General features: G+C 37.1%; 1 protein-coding gene across 2 annotated transcripts; it reads left to right on the forward strand.

Annotated features, from left to right (window-relative positions):
• The first annotated feature begins 2241 nt into the window (after positions 1 to 2241).
• Positions 2242 to 19752, forward strand: LOC140153210 (UDP-glucuronosyltransferase 2C1-like). 2 transcript variants are annotated; one of them, XR_011859078.1, is made up of 5 exons: positions 2242 to 3180; positions 5724 to 5946; positions 6366 to 6588; positions 17588 to 18076; positions 19438 to 19752. XR_011859078.1 is itself a non-coding variant. In XM_072175893.1 (4 exons), the coding sequence occupies exons 1-4, from the start codon at positions 2248 to 2250 to the stop codon at positions 17877 to 17879; spliced, it is 1671 nt and encodes a 556-aa protein (XP_072031994.1). In that variant the 5' UTR covers positions 2242 to 2247; the 3' UTR covers positions 17880 to 18522. The 2 variants fall into 2 exon arrangements, 1 of the variants encoding a protein (XP_072031994.1); XM_072175893.1 differs by lacking the exon at positions 19438 to 19752 and having other exon boundaries at positions 17588 to 18522.
• The last annotated feature ends 372 nt before the right edge of the window (positions 19753 to 20124 follow it).

Raw genomic sequence — 20124 nt, forward strand, 5'->3', positions numbered from 1 at the left:
GTGGCTAATGGAAATCCAGTTTTTTTTCCGATCAAAATCTTATTCCTCAACCCCCTTGAACACAATATTGTTAACTGGATTTCCAGACTTTTTTGCTCCTAACTGCTGGAATTCCAGAATTTTTTTTGGGATGGCTAATGGAAATCCAGTTTTTTTTTGATCAAAATCTTTTTCCTCAACCACCTTGAACACACTTGCTATCTGGATTTCCAGACTTTTTTTGCTCTTAGTGTGAGGATTTCCAGATTTTTAGAGCATCAAGTTTCCATATCCTCTATGGGGGGTGTGCATACTTTATCTGGAATAGCCCAATCAACAAGACAGACTTAGCAGGCCTACAAAGTGAAAAACAATCAATCACGATTCACTGCACTCAGCGAATCAATCAAATAAAACTAAAAAGAAAGGAGCAAGAAAGAATAAAGAAATAGTGAAAAGAGAAAGAGAGAGAAAGAAAATGAATGAAAAAGAAAGAAAGAAAGAAAGAAATGAAAGAAAAAGAAATGATAAAAGAAAGGGAGAAAGAAAAGAGGAAAGAAAGGAAGTAAAAATGAGAAAAGAGAAAAAAGAAAGAAAATTCAGCCACACGGAGACTCGAACCCACAAAAATAGTTCATATTAGATTCCCAGTCCAACGCTCTATCCACTCGGCCACCAGATCAACTTACACAAATTGACTGTTCTCAAAGCGGATCATATAACTATAATTGGATGCAATTACATATGATTACAATCGCGTCCGCATTATGGCTCTTAGAATAAACACGCATGTCGGCGCTGAAATTTTGAACGAACTGATGGAGGAAAACCTCGTTTTTGCAAAACTAGCTTCAATTTGGAGTGAAAATCAAATGGAATAGCAATTGGCAGAATGTTGAGAAATAATGTAGGTATTCAGATGTCTAAATTAACGTCTCGTAATCAAGATATCGATAATTTCACAAACCAGCTTTTTCTCAAGCAAATTCTCCAAAATTTTCCCCCAAAACGGGCTTTTAAAATTTAATCGGTACTGTATTTGGTTCTTCCCCATGGCAACATTATTTCTTTGATCGATTTGTAATACAATACGAAAAAGAAGAAAACAATCGCTCGGTGTGGATTTATACGGAGCGCACATTTGAAAAAACCTCATGGAACGTGTTTTTGATCTTGTGAACATGGTGGGTAAAATGCTTTAAACGAAGGATTTTAAAATTTATTCTAATAATTTGTATATAACACACACAAAAAATGTTAAGCTACATCCAATGCACCAACATTTCACTCGCTGCGATATTTGATTACTGAGAAAACTCTGTTTTAGAGAACAACTTTATACGTCTTTTATACGTTTTTTATACGTCTCTTTGTGTAACCTTAAACCAAGATAACACTCATTGAAACAGCTCAACTGATTAAATCGGATCTTCTCTGGCTGTGCACATGTGACTGTTTTCATGTGCGATATCGCAATAAAGTTTGCGTATTACAGCTTCAGTTGGGTAACCGATTATAAAGGAAACGAAAGGAAACAATGGTATGTGTACTTTTGTTCACGAAATGAGACAAAGACCTGCTTTTTGTTAACCAGCATTCTTCAAAATGAGCAACATAATGATTGTTGACTTAACACGATTTGGAAATAATTTTTTCATATTTTTGGTGTTATCTGTCGTTTACATATCCTTCCTAAAACACAAAAGTGCGACCCTCTCCAAACATCTAAATTAGCTAAAAATTTAGGACATGTTACAAAACTTTATTTTCTAGAACCTATTTAGAATAATTTAAATGTAGCTTTTACCGGTTTTTGTGGCATCCTTCAGAAGTGAGCGGTCCGATACCAATATTTTCGGTCAAATCTCCATTCAATTAACACGGGGAGTTGGCTAGCTATGCCTTGCCCTCACTCATATTTTACAAAAGTGCGACCATTTCTGAACATCTAACCTAGCTGTAATTTTAGGTCATGTTAGAGAAATATATTTGCTAGAAGTTTTGGAGAATAAATAAAATATTGGCTGGTTATTTTTCACACAGTGATGTTAACTAGGCAAGTGTCCATTCTCCCAACATACATCATTTGTACAGGTCACGCGTCAATGGTGAGAGCACTGTGTATTGTGTATAGGAAAACGGACAGTAACTGCAGTATGAACTAGCAGACGACGGGCCAATCTCAGTGCACGTGCGCCCCCATTCAATGTTTTGATCTTGAAGTCGTCCAAGCGTGAGGCCTGCTTTCGGTCAAAGGTTGAAACCAACATGGCTAACGTTCTGGCTGTAACGGTTTTTGTTTTACTCTTAGTTTTTCAACTTCTTACTTACACGCCTATCGTTGAATCGGTTGAATCTGCAGATCAAACTAGCGATGGCGCAAATGAGGAGTTACCTCAACTTGGGAAATCGCCTAGCAAAATTCTTATACCAATGTTTACGTGGCCCGGAGGGAGCCATGATCAACAGTTAGCAACCATAGGATCAGGGGTGGCTGATAAAGGTCATGTTTTGCATTTACTTGCGAATACTTTGCCCCGAGATGATAAATTGATTGCTAGTTTCAAAGCATCGGATGTTATTTATTATAAATCGCCATTTACAGCAGAAGATGTTCTCAAAGAAGAAGCCAAAATACAAGAAGCAAGCAAGTCTGGCGTCGGGCCTGGCATGATTTTGCGCTCACAGAAACTTGCCAGTGACGATTGCAGATCGTTGTTCACAGATACAGCCACTCTTGCACGCTTAAAAAATGAAGCATATGATTTGATGATAAGTGATATATTTTTCCCATGCGATGTACTTCTAGCTCACTATCTTAATATACCGTTTATCGGTGTAACAACTACACACGAATATCCTGTCTTTAGAAAGAGTCTCTACGGTTATCCAGCAGAGTTGTCCTACGTTCCCGAAAGCTTCTTTGGTGCAACTGACAAAATGACTTTTATGCAACGAGTTCAGAATGTATTTCAACATTTCCTGTTTTCTCATGTCCTACCTCCAATTCTCTTGCGAGATTTTGTTCAGATACAGAAAGACTTTGACATAAATCCCGATTCTTATTTGACATGTATGATGGGCAAAGCAGTATTGTGGTTAAGCTATTCGGACTTATCTTTAGATTATCCACATCCAAGTATGCCGAATTATGTTCCTGTCGGTGGGATGGCCTTAAGCGCAGCTAAAGCACTTGATACGGTAAGTAGCTCATTTTGACGTTCCTGGTGCTGTTTAAAGTTGGTATGATATAATTGCTCTTCCATGGCTTATTCAAGTCAAACTTGTCATTATCTGAACTAGGCTAGGCCTACAGCTATTAGGCTATGATGACACACTAGTTGATAACAGTAGTAGATGTGGGCATTGATAAACTACCTGATATCAGTAGTAGATGTGGGCATTTACACACTAGCTGATATCAGCAGTAGATGTGAACATTGATAAAGTACCTGATATCAGCATTCAGCAGTAGATGTGGACATTGATAAACTACCTGATATCAGCAGTATATGTGAGCATTGATACACTAGCTGATCAGCAGTAGATGTGAGCATTGCTAAACTACCGGTACCTCACGATATCAGTAGTACTAGTAGATGTGGGCATTTACACACTAGCTGATATCAGCAGTAGCGTGAACATTGATAAAGTACCTGATATCAGCAGTAGATGTGGACATTGATAAACTACCTGATATCAGCAGTAGATGTAAGCATTGATACACTAGCTGATATCAGCAGTAGATGTGAGCATTGATAAACTACCTGATATCAGTAGTAGATGTGGGCATTTACACACTAGCTGATATCAGCAGTGTAGATGTGAACATTGATAAAGTAACTGATATCAGCAGTAGATGTGAGCATTGATAAACTACTTCAGTAGATGTGAGCATTGATCCATTACCTGATATCAGCAGCAGATGTGAGCATTGATACACTACTTGATATCAGCAGTAGATGTGAGCATTGATACACTATGCGATATCAGCAGTAGATGTGAACACTGGCAGATATCAGTAGTAGATGTAAGCATTGATAAACTGCTTGAAATCAGCATTAGATGTGAGCATTGGCACGCTAGTTGATATCAGCAGATGTGAGCATTGGTAAACTATTTGCTATCAGCAGTAGATGTGAGCATTGATACAATAGCTGATATCAGTAGCAGATGTGCGCCTTGATAATCTACTTGATATTAGCAATAGATGTGAGCATTGATACACTAGCTGATATCAGTAAAAGATGTGAGCATTATATTACCTGATATCAGCAGTAGATGTGAACATTGTTTCACTAGCTGATATCAGTAGAAGATATGAGCATTGATAAACTACCCAGCAAACACAAAACGTTTTCAACATCATTCGCAAAGGGTTATAAAAGGTTGTCAGAAAACGTTTAAATGTCGGGTTATATAAAGGGTATATTGAGAGTATAAAACGTTTTCATAACCTTAAAAAACATTTTTTGATAATCTACTGCGCAGCAAATAAAAATGTTTTACAGAAAACGTTTAAATGTCGGGTTATATAAAGGGTATAAAAACGTTTAATTATAACATTCCAAAAACATTCTTGAAAACTTGATACAAAACATTCTAAACAGAATGTTATTTTGGGGTTGAAAAAATATTTTGCAAAAAATGTTTGCCCAAAATATTTTCAAAAACGTTTTAAAAACGTTTTCATGACCTTTATATAACCCAACATTTAAATGTTATTAAAAGGTTTTGAAAAAACATTTTAAGAACATTTCTGTGTTTGCTGGGTTCAAATATTTTACCATGTTATTTAAGTATTGACACAATATTTAGCACAAATGTTTGCAAAAATAATTTACAATAACATTTTTTGAAAACATTTGAAAATATTGTTGTAGTGTGTTTATATAGAAAACGTTTTAAACGTTATCATGACTTTTATATAACCCGACATTTTAATGTTATTAAAACGTTTTTACCTATACCAAAAGCCAAAATATATCTTATTTAAAACGTTTTTGTGTTTGCTGGGTATATACTTGATATCGACAGGAGATGTGATCATTAATACACTAGCTGATATCAGCAGTAAATGTGAGCATTGACAAGGTGCAAGATAAAATAAAATTCGTTTTCCGGTAATACCGCCCCGTGTCTGTAAAAAAGGACCAAATATATTTTTTATCCTGTTTTGGACAAAATAAATTCAGACATGTATTCCCCAAAGAGTATTGGTTAAAAATGTATGTAATTGATTTCAAAATTAAAAACTTTGTGCTGCCTTGAAACTTGAAGGTATACCCGCATTTTTCCGTTATCAATTTTGTCACGTCCAATCATATTTCGAGGTGAGCACACTCGATATGAAATAGCCTATAATAATATTATAAAATATATTACACTCCTTTGTAACTTAGTTTAGGTCTTTTGCTAAGCTATCCAATGGTGATAACCTTTGGACTTGCATGCCCTTTGCACTTGCATGGTCAAGTAGCTTGGCACCAACAATTTTGATTTTTCCAATAATCATGTCCAGCCAGCTCTGTTACGTCCCGAATAATACTTTGCCAATCTTGCTCTCTTATATCTAGAAATTATTATTATTATTATTATTATTATTATTATTATTATTATTATTATTATTATTATTATTATTATTATTATTATTATTAGTGTTATTATTATTATTATTATTATTATTATTATTATTATTATTATTATTATTATTATTATTATTATTATCATCAAAAAATCCACAGGAGCTTGAAGAATTCGTCCAAGGTTCGGATAACCACGGAGTTATTGTTTTTTCGCTAGGAAGTAAAATTGATACTCTTGGCGATACCCAAATGACGGAAATATTTGCCAAAGCATTCAGCAGATTGCCACAGCGAGTTATTTGGAGACATGATGGTGACCAACCTACCAACCTAGGAAATAATACCAAAATTATGAAATGGATTTCACAGAATGACTTATTAGGTAAGATGTGAAACGGTATGTTGATAACACGGCACTACCGGGACAGGAAACTCGATATCTTTTCCTTAATAGTCCTCACGGAATTGAGAAGGGTATAACCCGGGGGTAAGGAATTTGGAAACAATACATGCAATAGTTTATGTCTTCTTTCTGACCATCGGTGATTCGTAAAACGAACACAGCCCCTTTTAGTAAATACCTAAGACTGACTGCATATTTAAAAGCTCTTTTGCTACGCTGGTAATAAGACGAAGTTGTATTTATGTGCCTTTTTAAAATCTGTTTCCTCCCTCTCTTACCATGCTTACCCTCCTTCTTCTCCTATCCTTTTTTACCTGTTTCAACTTGTTCTTCTATGATACCAATCCTTCCTCTTCTGATCCATCCTTTTTCTTATTTGTCTCTTATTTTGTCAATAGCCCATTCTAAGACGCGCCTTTTCATAGGACACGGAGGTACGAACGGTGTTTACGAAGCCCTCTACCACGAAGTTCCCATGATTTTAATTCCATTAATAGCACCTGATCAGTGGGATAATGCAGCACGAGTTGTGTCAAAAGGAATGGGTTTACAGCTGGATTCCAAAATGATTACAGAGGAAAATTTGTTTGAAGCAATATCTGAAGTTTTAAGTAACAAACGGTAAGGGTGATATAAAGAAAAAAATTATATCTCTACAGTTAATCTTTGAAACCGCACAGTATAAGCCTATTTAAATCCCATTTTAAAATTCATTCAAATATCAAAAAAAGTTGATGTTTGCCAAATTCTGACCACACTGCTGATAATGGAAGATCAGGTCAATCTTTAAACATAATACTAGCTACCTCACCTACAGCACATGAACTTATAACAGCTATTTGAGAATATGTTATTGCGGATTGCGCTAGTGATGAGGCAAATTTTGGTGTAAAAGAAAATGGCCCACTGAGTTTAATAGTTTTCAACCTGTTACGGTTGCGAGTTCATCCGTACATGTACATGAAACTTTTCAGTTTACAAATGCCTCTGCGCATCCCTTTGTCAACATTTTACTTCCATTAATTGTGCCTAATATTACATGTATTATGGGGGAGCGAATTGTTTTCGGGTATTTTATGATAAGTTTACACGTTAAGTTTCTCCCGGACATGATGCATGTCTACAGTAGAATTCACCACGACCTTTGCAGGACTTAAACCCCATTAAAAGCTATTAAACCAAGATAACACTCATTGAAAACAGCTCAACTATGTTACATCAGATCTTCTCTGGTTAAATCCACACTACACATGTTTCTGTTTTACCTGTGCAATGAGCTGGTATTATAGTTTCAGTTGGGTGAACGATTATAAAGCAAACGCAAGGTAGCAATACTGTGTGGGCCTTTGTTCACGAAATGAGACAATAGTGTGCATATTGTTAATCAACATTCTTTAAAATGAGAAACATAATGGCTGTGGACCGTAACACGGTTTGAAAATAATTTCTTCATATTTTTTTGGTGTTGTCTGTCGTTTACATATCCTTCCTAAAACACCAAAGTGTGAATATTTCCAAACACCCAAATTAGCTAAAAATTTAGGACATGTTACAAAACTATATTTTCTAGAATTTCAGAAGAGTATTTTAAATATTGGCCGGTTATTTTTCACACAGTGACGTTAACAAGGCAACGTCCTATTACCTATAACATACACTAAAACACCAAAGTGCGAATATTTCCAAACATCTAAATGAATTAGCTAAAAATTTAGGACATGTTACAAAACTATATTTTCTAGAATTTCAGAAGAGTACTTTAAATATTGGCCGGTTATTTTTCACACATTGACGTTAACTAGGCAATTGCCTATACTTCTAACACACACTATTTGTAGAGGTCACGCGTCAATGGTGAGAGCACTGTGTATTGTGTATAGGAAAACGGACAGTAACTGCAGTATGAGTTACTAGCGTTGTTGCGGCTCCCGTATGCATATGCACCGTAGATTTTGATGAATAGACTTACGGTTAAAAGTCAATCAGCTGTATGATTTGAAGTACTCAATATGCGTGACACACCACGAAGAGCGTGCTGATATCAATCAATAAATCCCACTTGAAATCGAATCCAAAGTATTTGGTCAATTCCAGCGAAAGCAGGACAAAATTCTCTCTATGTTAACTTTCCACTTTAAAATGTCATTAATAAAGGAAATCACGTTATTGATGGAGCATATCATGTCACGTCCAATGTGCTCTCTTTGTGCATATAGGCCTTTACTAGCAAGTCATACCAGGGACAAGTTATGATAGCTTAAATGATTTGGCGTTACCCACGAATTCAAAGATAAAGCACCATATATGTCATTGAATGTCCTTCAATCAAAATGAAATTATTACCGTTAGAAAGACGTTTGCATGATCTCTCATCATATGTAAAACGATTGAATTCCACCAAAGCTTGTGGACTATAGAGGCTATTAAGTCAATTTGGCTAATAATTTTGTTACCCGCGTATCAAAAATAAAATGATCGTTCTGAAAAATGTTAAGTGAATATGCCATAAATGACTATATCATGAAACGAAGTTTCGTTCTATAATTCTGAGGTCCAAGTGATTATTTTATGCAAATACGTTTTACCCATAAAATTCCATAAAATCAAATTTGACGTTACCCACGTATCAACTGTTACCCACGAGTCCATCAAATATAATCGCCATAACTTAAATTAACATTTAATGACTTTGGACACTGAATTTAGTTTGACAAGCGCTTAAAATTGTAAATCGTAAAAATACGTTCACCGCTTTAAAAAAGAATCTACGACGGTTTAAACTTTTGTTACCCACGAATCCCGAATAGATGCTAACCTTGAAAAATCAGGAGATTGTTTATTTTAAGTTTAAATCAGCACATATTCAAGCCATGGGTATGCTATAATTTTGACAGTACTTACAGTTTATACACCTAAGAAACGCAAACCCCAAACGGTACTATAGTACTTATAGCTTTACCCACGAATTCGGCGTTACCCACGAATCCAAGGATTTACTCGTAAATTATATGTTTCTTATGCATCTTAACATTTTGAAAACATGCGAAATAGGTTCCAAAACAGTCCTGTTTAATAGCGTCCTCTTGAAGGTATACTGAAGCTGCATCATGAAGTTTTGATTGATTATCCTAAATTACCATTTTTGGGTAAATGCAATTAGTTAGAGAAACGGGAATCATTGAAACACAATGGAGGAATAACCGCATGGTGGTTTCCAACCTTCTGTAATAGTTTCTATTTTGCCGCTTACCAATACATACCTTCAAATATGTGTTACCCACGAACATTTTGGTTACCCACGAATCCCTACTTAAATTATAGTTAACAATGTATTGATAGTGTTTTAGTTCATAGGAACTGTCAAACACGAGTTAATAGAATATTGCTGCATGAAAATATGGAATGATTTTACTAAAATAATAATATAAAACTGTTTGCTCTGTCTATTTGAATTTGGCAACTTCATTATTCTCAAAACTTTTATACCCAAAATGCCATAATGATCCATTCTAAATATTCCATGTAGTCTGTATTTTGATTAAAATTCATTTTAGTGCCATTGCAGCCTGAATTATTGACATACGGAAAAGTTTGTTTTTTTTATTAAAAAAAATTAATAGGAATTGCTATTTTCCAGACGCTGTTACCCACGAATCCATCCGAGATCCTCATCCTGCGACGAGATACAAAATCTAACTTTATATTTATATGAAGCATTTATTCTAATCTTTCGAAATAATACAGTAATGTTAAATGACAGCCACTTTGGAAAGAGTTCGAAGAATTGACACAATCTTAACTGTACACCTGGTTCTTTCTTAAAATTTGTAATAACCAAAATATTTCTTTGTAGATATATGTAATAAAATTCTATTTTACGTTCAAAGTCTTCACCGGTTTCTAGTGTATATGAGTCACACATAAAATATTGAAAGATATTAAAGAAAGTGAAATTTTATGGCGTACAACAGGTGAAAAATGCTTGAATTCGTTGGTAACATGCATATGCGCATTTAACACTTTATTTGGTCTAGCAAGAAAAGTTATTTTTCAATCCGATGGCACTTCCACCTGATGATTCACTAGACATGATCGTCTCATTTGATAAGTCTAGAATTGAAAAGGAAAACATTTTCAAAATGGCCCCCAGAGAGAATTTTGGCCCGCTTTGGCTGGAATTGACCATATATACACATAACAATGAGAGGGTTTGTGGTTTGTGCATCGATACATATATAATAGTAGGTCTAATATCTCACCCTCTCTCAGGCTCCTCTCAAGAAGAGGGGGGGGGGGGTAGTGGGGGCGGCATGAATTTCTCTTTCGGGGATAGGGGCAAAGTGAATGTCTGGGGTGGGGTAGACAACTTTTGCTCAAAATTGGCGCCACAAGTTTACATTTGCATAATTTTTTGTGTACTATGTCATAAACAATGGCGGGCCAGGATTTTTTTCGGGGGCATAGGGAGGGGCTAAATCAACTAATTTTCTCCCATGCCCCCCCCATGCGCCGCCTATATGTATTTGGTATTTTAGGTATTAGGTAAATTAGGTATTTTTTTTATCTCGATTTCTATTGTACTAAATAAAAACCGAAGGGATGTAGTACAGAGTCCCCTTCCTCCCGTAACATTAACTCTTCCTCCTCTCCCAGTCCATCCCCTTTCCTTATCTGCTCTCTCTCCCTTTATTCTCTCTCCCACACGTGGCCCCAACCCACCCACCCCGTCTCTCTCATTCCCTCTCACCTCCACTCTCTCCTCTCCCGGGAGTGAACTTACAAGTAGGCCAACGTCTTGTGTGGACACACTCGCAAGTTACTTTCGAAATTAAACGAACATGTAAACACACCCACTTCTATGGGATTAGGTGAATGACCGCTAAGGTCCTCCTTTGTTAGTATGCTAATTTTCCTTTGTTAGTTACCGTACGTTTGATTGTTCTGGATAAAGGATATGACCGGAACCATGACTACTCCGTGCCTTCATTGTTATGTATCACGGGTACCATGGCTACTATGTGCCTCCTTTGTTAGTATGCTAATTCTCCTTTGTTAGTTACCGTACGTTTGATTGTTCTGGATAAAGGATATGACCGGAACCATGACTACTCGGTACCTTCATTGTTATGTATCACGGGTACCATGGCTACTAGGTACATCCTTTGTTAATATGCTAATTCTCCTTGTTAGATACCGTACATTTGATTGTTCTGGATAAAGGATAACACCGGAACCATGGCTACTCCGTGCCTTCATTGTTAGTTTCCGTAAAGGATTAGAGAGCGCAAGCCGCTTGTTATGCTAATTCTCTTCATTGTTTGTTACGAAACAGGTTACTCACCTTAGGTAAAGGTTTAAACTCAGTCGCTACGCTATCGCGACGATTGATTGACTTTTATTGAATAAAATCGCTGTTCCAAAGGCGACTGGGTGTAAACCTTTACCTAAAGTGTCTAACCTGTAGGGTAAAACAATGAAGAGAATTAGCATAACACTGAGCGGGCTTGCGCAGCTGAGCAGTCTATCTAATCTCTTACGCAAATTAACCATATAAGTGGTGGGGTGGGGGAGGTGGGGAATGTTGGGGGGGGGGGCAGTGGCGGCGACAGGCATTTTTCGGGGGTACAAGGGTGGGGAGGGGGCAAAAGTAAATTTCAGGGGTGGGTAGAATTAACCCATTTTGCGCAAAATTGGAGCCAAAAGTTTTTCTTATCTCACTTTCTGGTTGTTTATTGTACCAAACGAAAACAAACGGGGTTATGTGAGTTGATTTATAATTTGGCTTCTTTAAACAAGATTGATTTGCACATCAATTTATCTTTTTAAATAGAATTCAGCATGCTGCCAAATACTGATATATAGGGCTTATTATACTGTCATTGGAAGTGGTCAGGCGCCCCTCTCTTTCCTCTCTCCATGCGAGTATTTGGGGGGGCGGCTTTTGGGGCGCCAGCCCCCGGGGTCAAGGTAGGGCGGCCAAAAAGAAGGGGCGGCGGAAGAAGGGACAGCAAAAGAAGAAGGGCGGCAAAAAGAATTAGTAAAGAAAAAAGGGCGGCAAAACTGTGCAAAGTATAAAAAATTTTGACAAAATGGTACTATACATTTTGTTTTAGGGCGCTAAAAGCTAACGCTTTTTCTTTTTTCTTTTTTTTTTTTGCTCTTCACTTTTTCAGACCTCCTTTTCGGGCTGTTTGAGGAAGGACGCCAAAATTTAATTTTCTTCAGCCCCCGGGGTAGGGGCGGCCACGGTACGCCACTGATCTCTCTCTCTCTCTCTCTCTCTCTCTCTCCTGATAATAATAATTATTATTACCGGGGTATCACTATTTGAACCAATTCAATATTATGAGTTCAGTTAACAAAACTTCAAAGGTATTTTAGTGAAAGTGGTGCCGCAATTGGGAACTTAATCCAATTTTCCTTCCCTCTTCATCTGTCCCTCATCTCCCGGTCCCTTTCTCACCCCACCCTCCCTTTCTTCTCAGTCTCTCCACACACAACTCCATGAAATACACACACACACACCCTCTTTCACTCTAGGCGGGGGCGGGGGGGCTGACCGCCTTTGATTGAAGTTACCAACTACAATGGCAGAGTCCGCTTCCCTCCTGTAACATTAATTCTTCCTCCTCTCCCAGTCCATCCCCTTTCCTTATCTGCTCTCTCTCCCTTTCTTCTCTCTCCCACATATGGCCCCAATCCACCCACCCCGTTTCTCTCATTCCTCTCACCTCCACTCGCTCCTCTCCCGGGAGTGAACTTGCAAGTAGGCCTACGTAAACACACCCACTTCTCTGGGATTAGGTGAATGACCGCTAAGGTGCCTCCTTTGTTGGTATGCTAATTCTTCTACCGTACGTTTGATTGTTCTGGATAAAGGATATGACCGGAACCATGGCTACTCCGTGCCTTCATTGTTATGTATCACGGGTACCATGGCTACTATGTGCCTCCTTTGTTAGTATGCTAATTCTCCTTTGTTAGTTACCGTACGTTTGATTGTTCTGGATAAAGGATGTGACCGGAACCATGACTACTCGGTACCTTCATTGTTATGCATCACGGGTACCATGGCTACTAGGTACATCCTTTGTTAATATGCTAATTCTCCTTTGTTAGATACCGTACATTTGATTGTTCTGGATAAAGGATATGACCGGAACCATGACTACTCCGTTCCTTCATTGTTAAGGGATTAGAGAGCGCAAACCCGCTCAGTGTTATGCTAATTCTCTTCATTGTTTGTTACGGAAGAGGTTACTCACCTTAGGTAAAGGTTTAAACTCAGTCGCTACGTTATCGCGACGATTGATTGACTTTTATTGAATAAAACCGCTGTTCCAAAGGCGACTGGGTGTAAACCTTTACCTAAAGTGTCTAACTTGCGGGTAAAACAATGAAGAGAATTAGCATAACACTGAGCGGGCTTGTGCAGTTGAGCAGTCTCTCTAATCCCTTACGCAAACTAACCATGGTGTGGTGGGGAGGTGGTGGATGGGGGGGCAGTGGCGGCGGCAGGCATTTTCGGGGGTACAAGGGTGGGGAGGGGCGAAGTGAATTTCAGGGTGGTGAATCAACCCATTTTGCGCAAAATTGGAGCAAAAGGTCTTTTTTATCTCAATTTCTGGTTCTTTATTGTGGGTTTATGTGAGTTGATTTATAACTTGGCTTCTTTCTTTAAACAAGATTTGAACATCAATTTATCTTTTTAAATACAATTAAGGGCTGGGGTATGAACGTTTGGACAGTATTTATTTTGGGACATCAGAGCACATCAGACATATCGAATTACATTCTGAATACGAAGAATGTCATTCTGATATCAAATAATTTTGATTTTTGAAATTCGCAATTTAATACACATTTATGGCAAATCATTAAAATTGATATTTTGATATTTAACAGTACTTGAAGTAAACTTTATAAATCTGATGATTTATACTTAAAGTGTATGTAGGTGGGATGAAAAGCCGACGATCAATTGAAAATTTTGACCTTTCGTATTGAAGATATGGATTTTTTCCCCAAAACACCAAAAAAAATTAGGTCTTTTGAGGAAAAAATCCATATCTTCAATATGAAAGGTCAAAATTTTCAATTGACTGTCGGCTTTTCCTCCCTGCTACATACACTTTAAGAATATATCATTAGATTTATATAATTTACTTCAAGTACTGTTAAATATCAAAAATATCAATTTTTAATGATTTGCCATAAATGTGTATTAAATTGCGAATTTCAAAAATTTGAAAAATATCAAATTTTTATAATTTGTCATAAAATTTGTATTATATTGTGATTTTCAAAAATGAAAATTATTTGATATCAGAAAGACATGCTTCGTATTCAAAATGCAATTCGATAGGTCCGAGGTGCTCTCATGTCCCACAAAAAATACTGTCGAAACGCAATAAACGCTCATTTTAGATCCCTTAAGCATGCTGCCAAATACCGATAGATATGGGTCTTTTTATCTTTTCAGTTTCCGTAACTCTATTGTTCAGATACGAAAACGCAAGGGATTCAGTAAGTTTACTGTGATCTGATTTCATTGTTAACTCTGAAGTACCAATCAGCTTATTTCAATAGAGATGATTGCCTGTGTCAATATTAAAAGGCTGGAGTGTAGATAAAAGAGTATGGAAAACCGATGTCTGACCGGTGTTTTAATGGTCTAGCGCCCTCTCGTGTTTGACACTCTTTATCAATTTAAAAATTGATTCACATTATTATCATGATTATGACAAAATGCCAATCCGAATGAAAAGGTGCACCTTTTTCTGTAAAAACGTTGAAAATCACAAAAGGTCGGCTTATAAGCATGTCGCACCCCAATGCACCTGTGCAGGGCCGCAGTTTCGCCCTGCCCTCGTATCAATGTCTATCTCCCTATTTTGCTTCATCCCCCCCCCGAATGATCAGTCTCCCCACTCTCTACCCGGTCCCTTCTCTCTCCTCTCGAGTTCTTCTCTTTCTTGTCTTTCCGTCTATCCCTCTCCTCTCTTTCTTCCTCACCCCCTCCTACTCTTACTTGTTCAGTCTCAAGTATCCCTCCCTCCCTCCCCCCTTCCTTGCGAAATTTATCAGTATGATCCATGACTGAAAATAAGCTCTGCAAAAATAAACATTAAAAATAAACCCGAGCCTTGCATATAGACCCAACCAATTATCAGATTAGCTTGCCATTGGTACGAATGAATAGAATACATTATCTTTGCTCCAATGCATTTCTTTTGTATCGCATTTCAATATCAAACATGATTACCAAATCACCACTTGTACGCGCCTCATTGGGAGATATTTGACTATTTTAGACGCTCGTTTCATCGCCAATTTGCTTATAACTTGGCAACATGGTTAGTATATATTTCACTGCAAGACTATTTTTAAGAGCCACTTACGCCTAGGCGTAAGTGCATATACACCAAACACAAGTCAATTGAAGACGTACAATTTCCCGCGAATTTAGAACCGTAAAATTTAGACTCTTCTTTTGTCTAGATTAGCACCCAACCGCACATCTCAAGGATTTATGTAAAAAATCAATATAACTTACCAAAACGAAAACTGAAATTCACGAGCTTCAAATTTTCAGTAACTAACAAAAGGCTAGAATAAAAGACTGGTCACACCTGGGAGACTACCACTTCAGAATAACAATGACTTACAAAAACTATTACGGTTACGGAAACAGAAACTGAAAAGATAAAACGACGGTATGTAGGGTTAATTATCTTTTAAGTGATCAAACGCTCATCATAATACATGTAATATTATAATCACTATTTTAACTCAATTTCTGTTTGTGTATTTTACCAAACGAAAACCGAAGAGATTATGTGAGTTGATTTATAACTTGGCTTCTTTAACAAAGATTTGCTCATTAATTTATCTTTTTAAATAGAATTCAGCAGAGGGCTTATTATACTGTCATTGGAAGTGGTCAGGCGCCCCTCTCTCATAATAATAATAATTATTATCACTATTTGAACCAACTCGATATTATTAGTTCAGTTAATAAAACTTCAAGGGTCTTTTGGTGAAAGTGGTGCCGCTATTGGGAACTTGATCCAATTTTTCCTTCCCCTCTTCGCCTGTCCCTCATCTCCCGGTCCCTTTCTCACCCCACCCTCCCTTTCTTCTCTCTCCACACACAACTCCATGAAACACACACATACACCCTCTTTTCCTCTAGGCTGAGGGGGGAGGCTGACCGCCTTTGACTGAAGTTACCAACTACAATGGCAGAGTCCGCAGATGGGCAAAGTGAATTTCAGGAGGGGGGATCAACCCATTTGGCGGGGGGGGGGGCTGACCAAACCACCGTCAGTCCGAATTTTTATGGTCCGGGTTAGAGTTAGGTTTAGGGTTAGGTTTAGCGTTAGTGTTAGGGTTAGGGTTAGAAACCCTAAAAATTCGGACTGACAGTGGGTTGGACTGACGGTGTGTAGGCCTACCCAAAAACTTAAGCTTTGAGGAACATTTGAGAAAAATGCGGACATCTGTGGAGATGAGAGGAGAGGAGAGGAAAGGCGAAGAAAAGAAATCGAGGACAGGATAGGAGCGGGGCGATTATTTTTTCGTACATCATAATTAGGCCTATATATTTGTAACGCATGTGGTAAAATCTGAGACTAGTATACTAGTCTCAGGGTAAAATCAGTTGATTTTTCAGAGTTTTGCTTTATTCCGTGTTTGATTATCAAAAACGGAAATAATTTTCAAATATGATGTACGAAAAAAATAATCGCGAGCGGGGGAGGGAAAGCCCCGGCCGGAGATGAGAGAAGGGGGAAAAGGGTGGAATTAGATTTAGATGATGTTCCCAATTTCATCACTATCATCAAAGGACCACCCTATTTTATATTTTAAAAAAAACTTGCCCCGATTCCATCAATAAAATAATTATTATGAGCAATGAGGACGTTTGACCAATTCAAACACCATGAGTGTCTATCAAACCTTGAAACCTGACAGATATAGTGGACAGCACCCACCCAGCTCTATAATAGAGGCCTTGCATGTGACGTATCATCCCGTAAATATGGCGGACTACTCAAATGCATTCAACAAAAGCATGATTGCAATCTACCGTGACAGTTCACTCACACATAACCCTGCACTACCATGACTACGATCAAATAGGTTGATGACAACATTTGATTGAATGGACTGCACTCCGCCATAACTACGGTGAAGGACACCGGCTCAAATCCTTTGTTTGGAGCCAATCGATAATTTCATGCAGGGCCTCTATTGATGTATGAGGCACAACTTTCAGGGTCACATTTATAAAGACTTAACGGTGGGATTTATTGATTGATATCAGCCTGTATTCGTGGTGCGTCACGCACGTGAATCTACTTCAAATTTTACAGCTGATTGACTTTTAACCGTAAGTCTATTCATCAATATCTACGGTACATATGCATACGGGAGCCGCAACAACGCTAGTACTTGAACCTGGCGGCTCGAATGGATTATCGTTCAAACAATGATAGCGTGATCCTTCTTGACGGACTACCTGGACGCTGTTTGCATTGTTTTTTATGAGCTTTGGAGGTGATATGCGACATGACACTAATTCACGTCTGTGTTTTCTTTCATTCATTTTATATAGGTACCAGGAGAAAGTTTCCCACTACTCTGCGATTCTTCGTGACTTACCACCAGCAAAAGAACAAGCTATCTTCTGGATTGAACATGTGCTGAAATTTGGAGGCGAACATCTACGTGCTCATGTGTTTGAACTGAATTTCATACAGTATTACCTGATTGATGTAGGGCTGTTTTTAATTCTATTAGTAGCTGTGTTTATATGTATATTGCGATATATTTTTGTACTTTGTTGTAGTATCTGTAAAAGAGGCTTGAAAAGAAATGACGTTTCTCAGCGTTCAAAAACTGACTGAATATCGGACAAATAAGCTGAAGGTACTCAATTCATGTTGCATTGATTTTTATCACGTGCTGTTATTCATAAGGCCAAAAAATTTATTGTTTGATGCAGGCCGTAAGTGGGCTATGCTTGCGTATGTTCACAGAAGACGATGAATGATGTCAAAATAATAATCATAAAAAAATCATTAAACATGAAGTAAAAATAGAGGTTACGATTTAAGGTTTCTTTACATACCAAAATACATTTGATCAATTTTTCAGAAATAGGAGAAAAAGAGGGCGCAATGAGGGGCCTCTGTTTTTGGGACACCCTGTAGCTGTTTGCGAGTTCCGAGGAAATGATGCAGATCGTAAGTGGGATTTGTGCGTGTGTGTTTGACAGCAGATGATGCATGTTGCAAATGGCCTATAATGATTTGCAAATCGCACCGTAAATGCTATCTTGAGTAGACAACAAACAAACGTGTAATAAAAAAATATAGGCCTACCAAATGAAATTTCTGACTCGCCTCATGCTAAATCTACGGGTTTTTTAAAATTATTTCATAAGTTTCCAAATGCTATCAACACTAGATAACTATTATTTCCAACCTTTCTTAATTTCTTTGTATTTTATAAATAAATACTTTCTTGAGTAGATACCGGAAAAACAAATTTAAAACGACACTTATAGCAGAGATTATCAGAACATGAAGGAAAAAAGGGGAAAAACAAAACAAAAACAAACAAAAAACCCGAAAAAAAAACACAACAAAATAAATAAATACAAAACCAATGATGATTCAGTTCGCAAGAAATTACCTTTTGTCTTATATAAACCCGCCGTAATTGCTATCGTCAGTAGATAGTCAAAATAATAATCATCAAAAAATCATTAAACATAAAGAAAAAAATAGAGGTATTAATTATTTTCTTTGTAGGCCCTAAATGCTATCTACAGAAGATAGCAAACAAGGAAAATATTTTCTGTGTTGTTTTATTTGGCCCGCAACGCTATCTTCAGAAGATAGCTGTTAGCGCGTTCCGAGGAAATGATGCAGATCGTAAGTGGGCTTTGCGCGCGTGTGTTTGACAGCAGATGATGCATGTTGCAAATGGCCTATAATGATTTGCAAATCGCACCGTAAATGCTATCTTGAGTAGACAACAAACAAACGTGTAATAAAAAATTATACCAAATGAAATTTCTGATTTGTCTCATGCTAAATCTACGGGTTTTTAAAAATTATTTCATAAGTTTCCAAATGCTATCAACAGTAGGATAACTATTATTTCCGACCTTTCTTAATTTCTTTGTATTTTATAAATAAATACTTTCTTGAGTAGATACCGGAAAACAAACAAACAAAAAACATCAAAAACAAACATTCCAAACAGACCTTTTCTAAATTTGTGAAATATTTTCTGTTTATTTGGCCCGCAATGCTAACTTCAGAAGATAGCTGTTTGCGCGTTCCGAGAAAATGATGCAGGCCGTAAGTGGGCTATGCTTGCGTGTGTTCACAGAATACGATGCATGATGTCAAAATAATAATCATCAAAATCATTAAACATGAAGTAAAAATAAAGGTATTAATTATTTTCTTTTAGGCTCCAAATGCTATCTACAGAAGATATAACAAGCAAAGCAAAAAACATGCAAAATAATAATGTTCCAAAAAAGCATTGCCTAATACGCGTTCTAGATTATGATTCAGTACGCAAAATCCCGGGGCAAAACGGCTATAATTGGCCACGCGCTTAGAAAAAATAGCCAATAGGCCAAATGCAAAGCTATAAAGAAATGTTAAAATGACGAAGCTAACCAAAATGTAAAACGACACTTATAGCAGAGATTATCAGAACATGAAGGAAAAAGGGAAAAACAAAACAAAAAACAAAACAAAACAAAAACAAACAAAAAACCCGAAAAAAAAACACAACAAAATAAATAAAATAAGTACAAAAACCAATGATGATTCAGTTCGCAAGAAATTACCTTTTGTCTTATATAAACCCGCCGTAATTGCTATCGTCAGTAGATAGTCAAAATAATAATCATCAAAACATCATTAAACATAAAGAAAAAAATAGAGGTATTAATTATTTTCTTTGTAGGCCCTAAATGCTATCTACAGAAGATAGCAAACAAGGAGAATATTTTCTGTGTTGTTTTATTTGGCCCGCAATGCTAACTTCAGAAGGTAGCTGTTTGCGCGTTCCGAGGAAATGATGCAGATCGTAAGTGGGCTTTGTGCGCGTGTGTTTTACAGCAGA

The sequence above is a fragment of the Amphiura filiformis genome, chromosome 5 (genome assembly GCF_039555335.1).
Source record: "Amphiura filiformis chromosome 5, Afil_fr2py, whole genome shotgun sequence".
Taxonomy (NCBI): Eukaryota; Metazoa; Echinodermata; class Ophiuroidea; order Amphilepidida; family Amphiuridae; genus Amphiura; species Amphiura filiformis.

Excerpts from the sequence above, each read along its gene's own strand:
- LOC140153210 (XM_072175893.1), top strand. The coding sequence starts at position 2,248 with ATGGCTAACGTTCTGGCTGTAACGGTTTTTGTTTTACTCTTAGTTTTT. Across the intron at positions 3,181-5,723 it reads CAGCTAAAGCACTTGATACG|GAGCTTGAAGAATTCGTCCA; the intron begins GTAAGTAGCTCA and ends AAAAATCCACAG. Across the intron at positions 6,589-17,587 it reads GAAGTTTTAAGTAACAAACG|GTACCAGGAGAAAGTTTCCC; the intron begins GTAAGGGTGATA and ends CATTTTATATAG.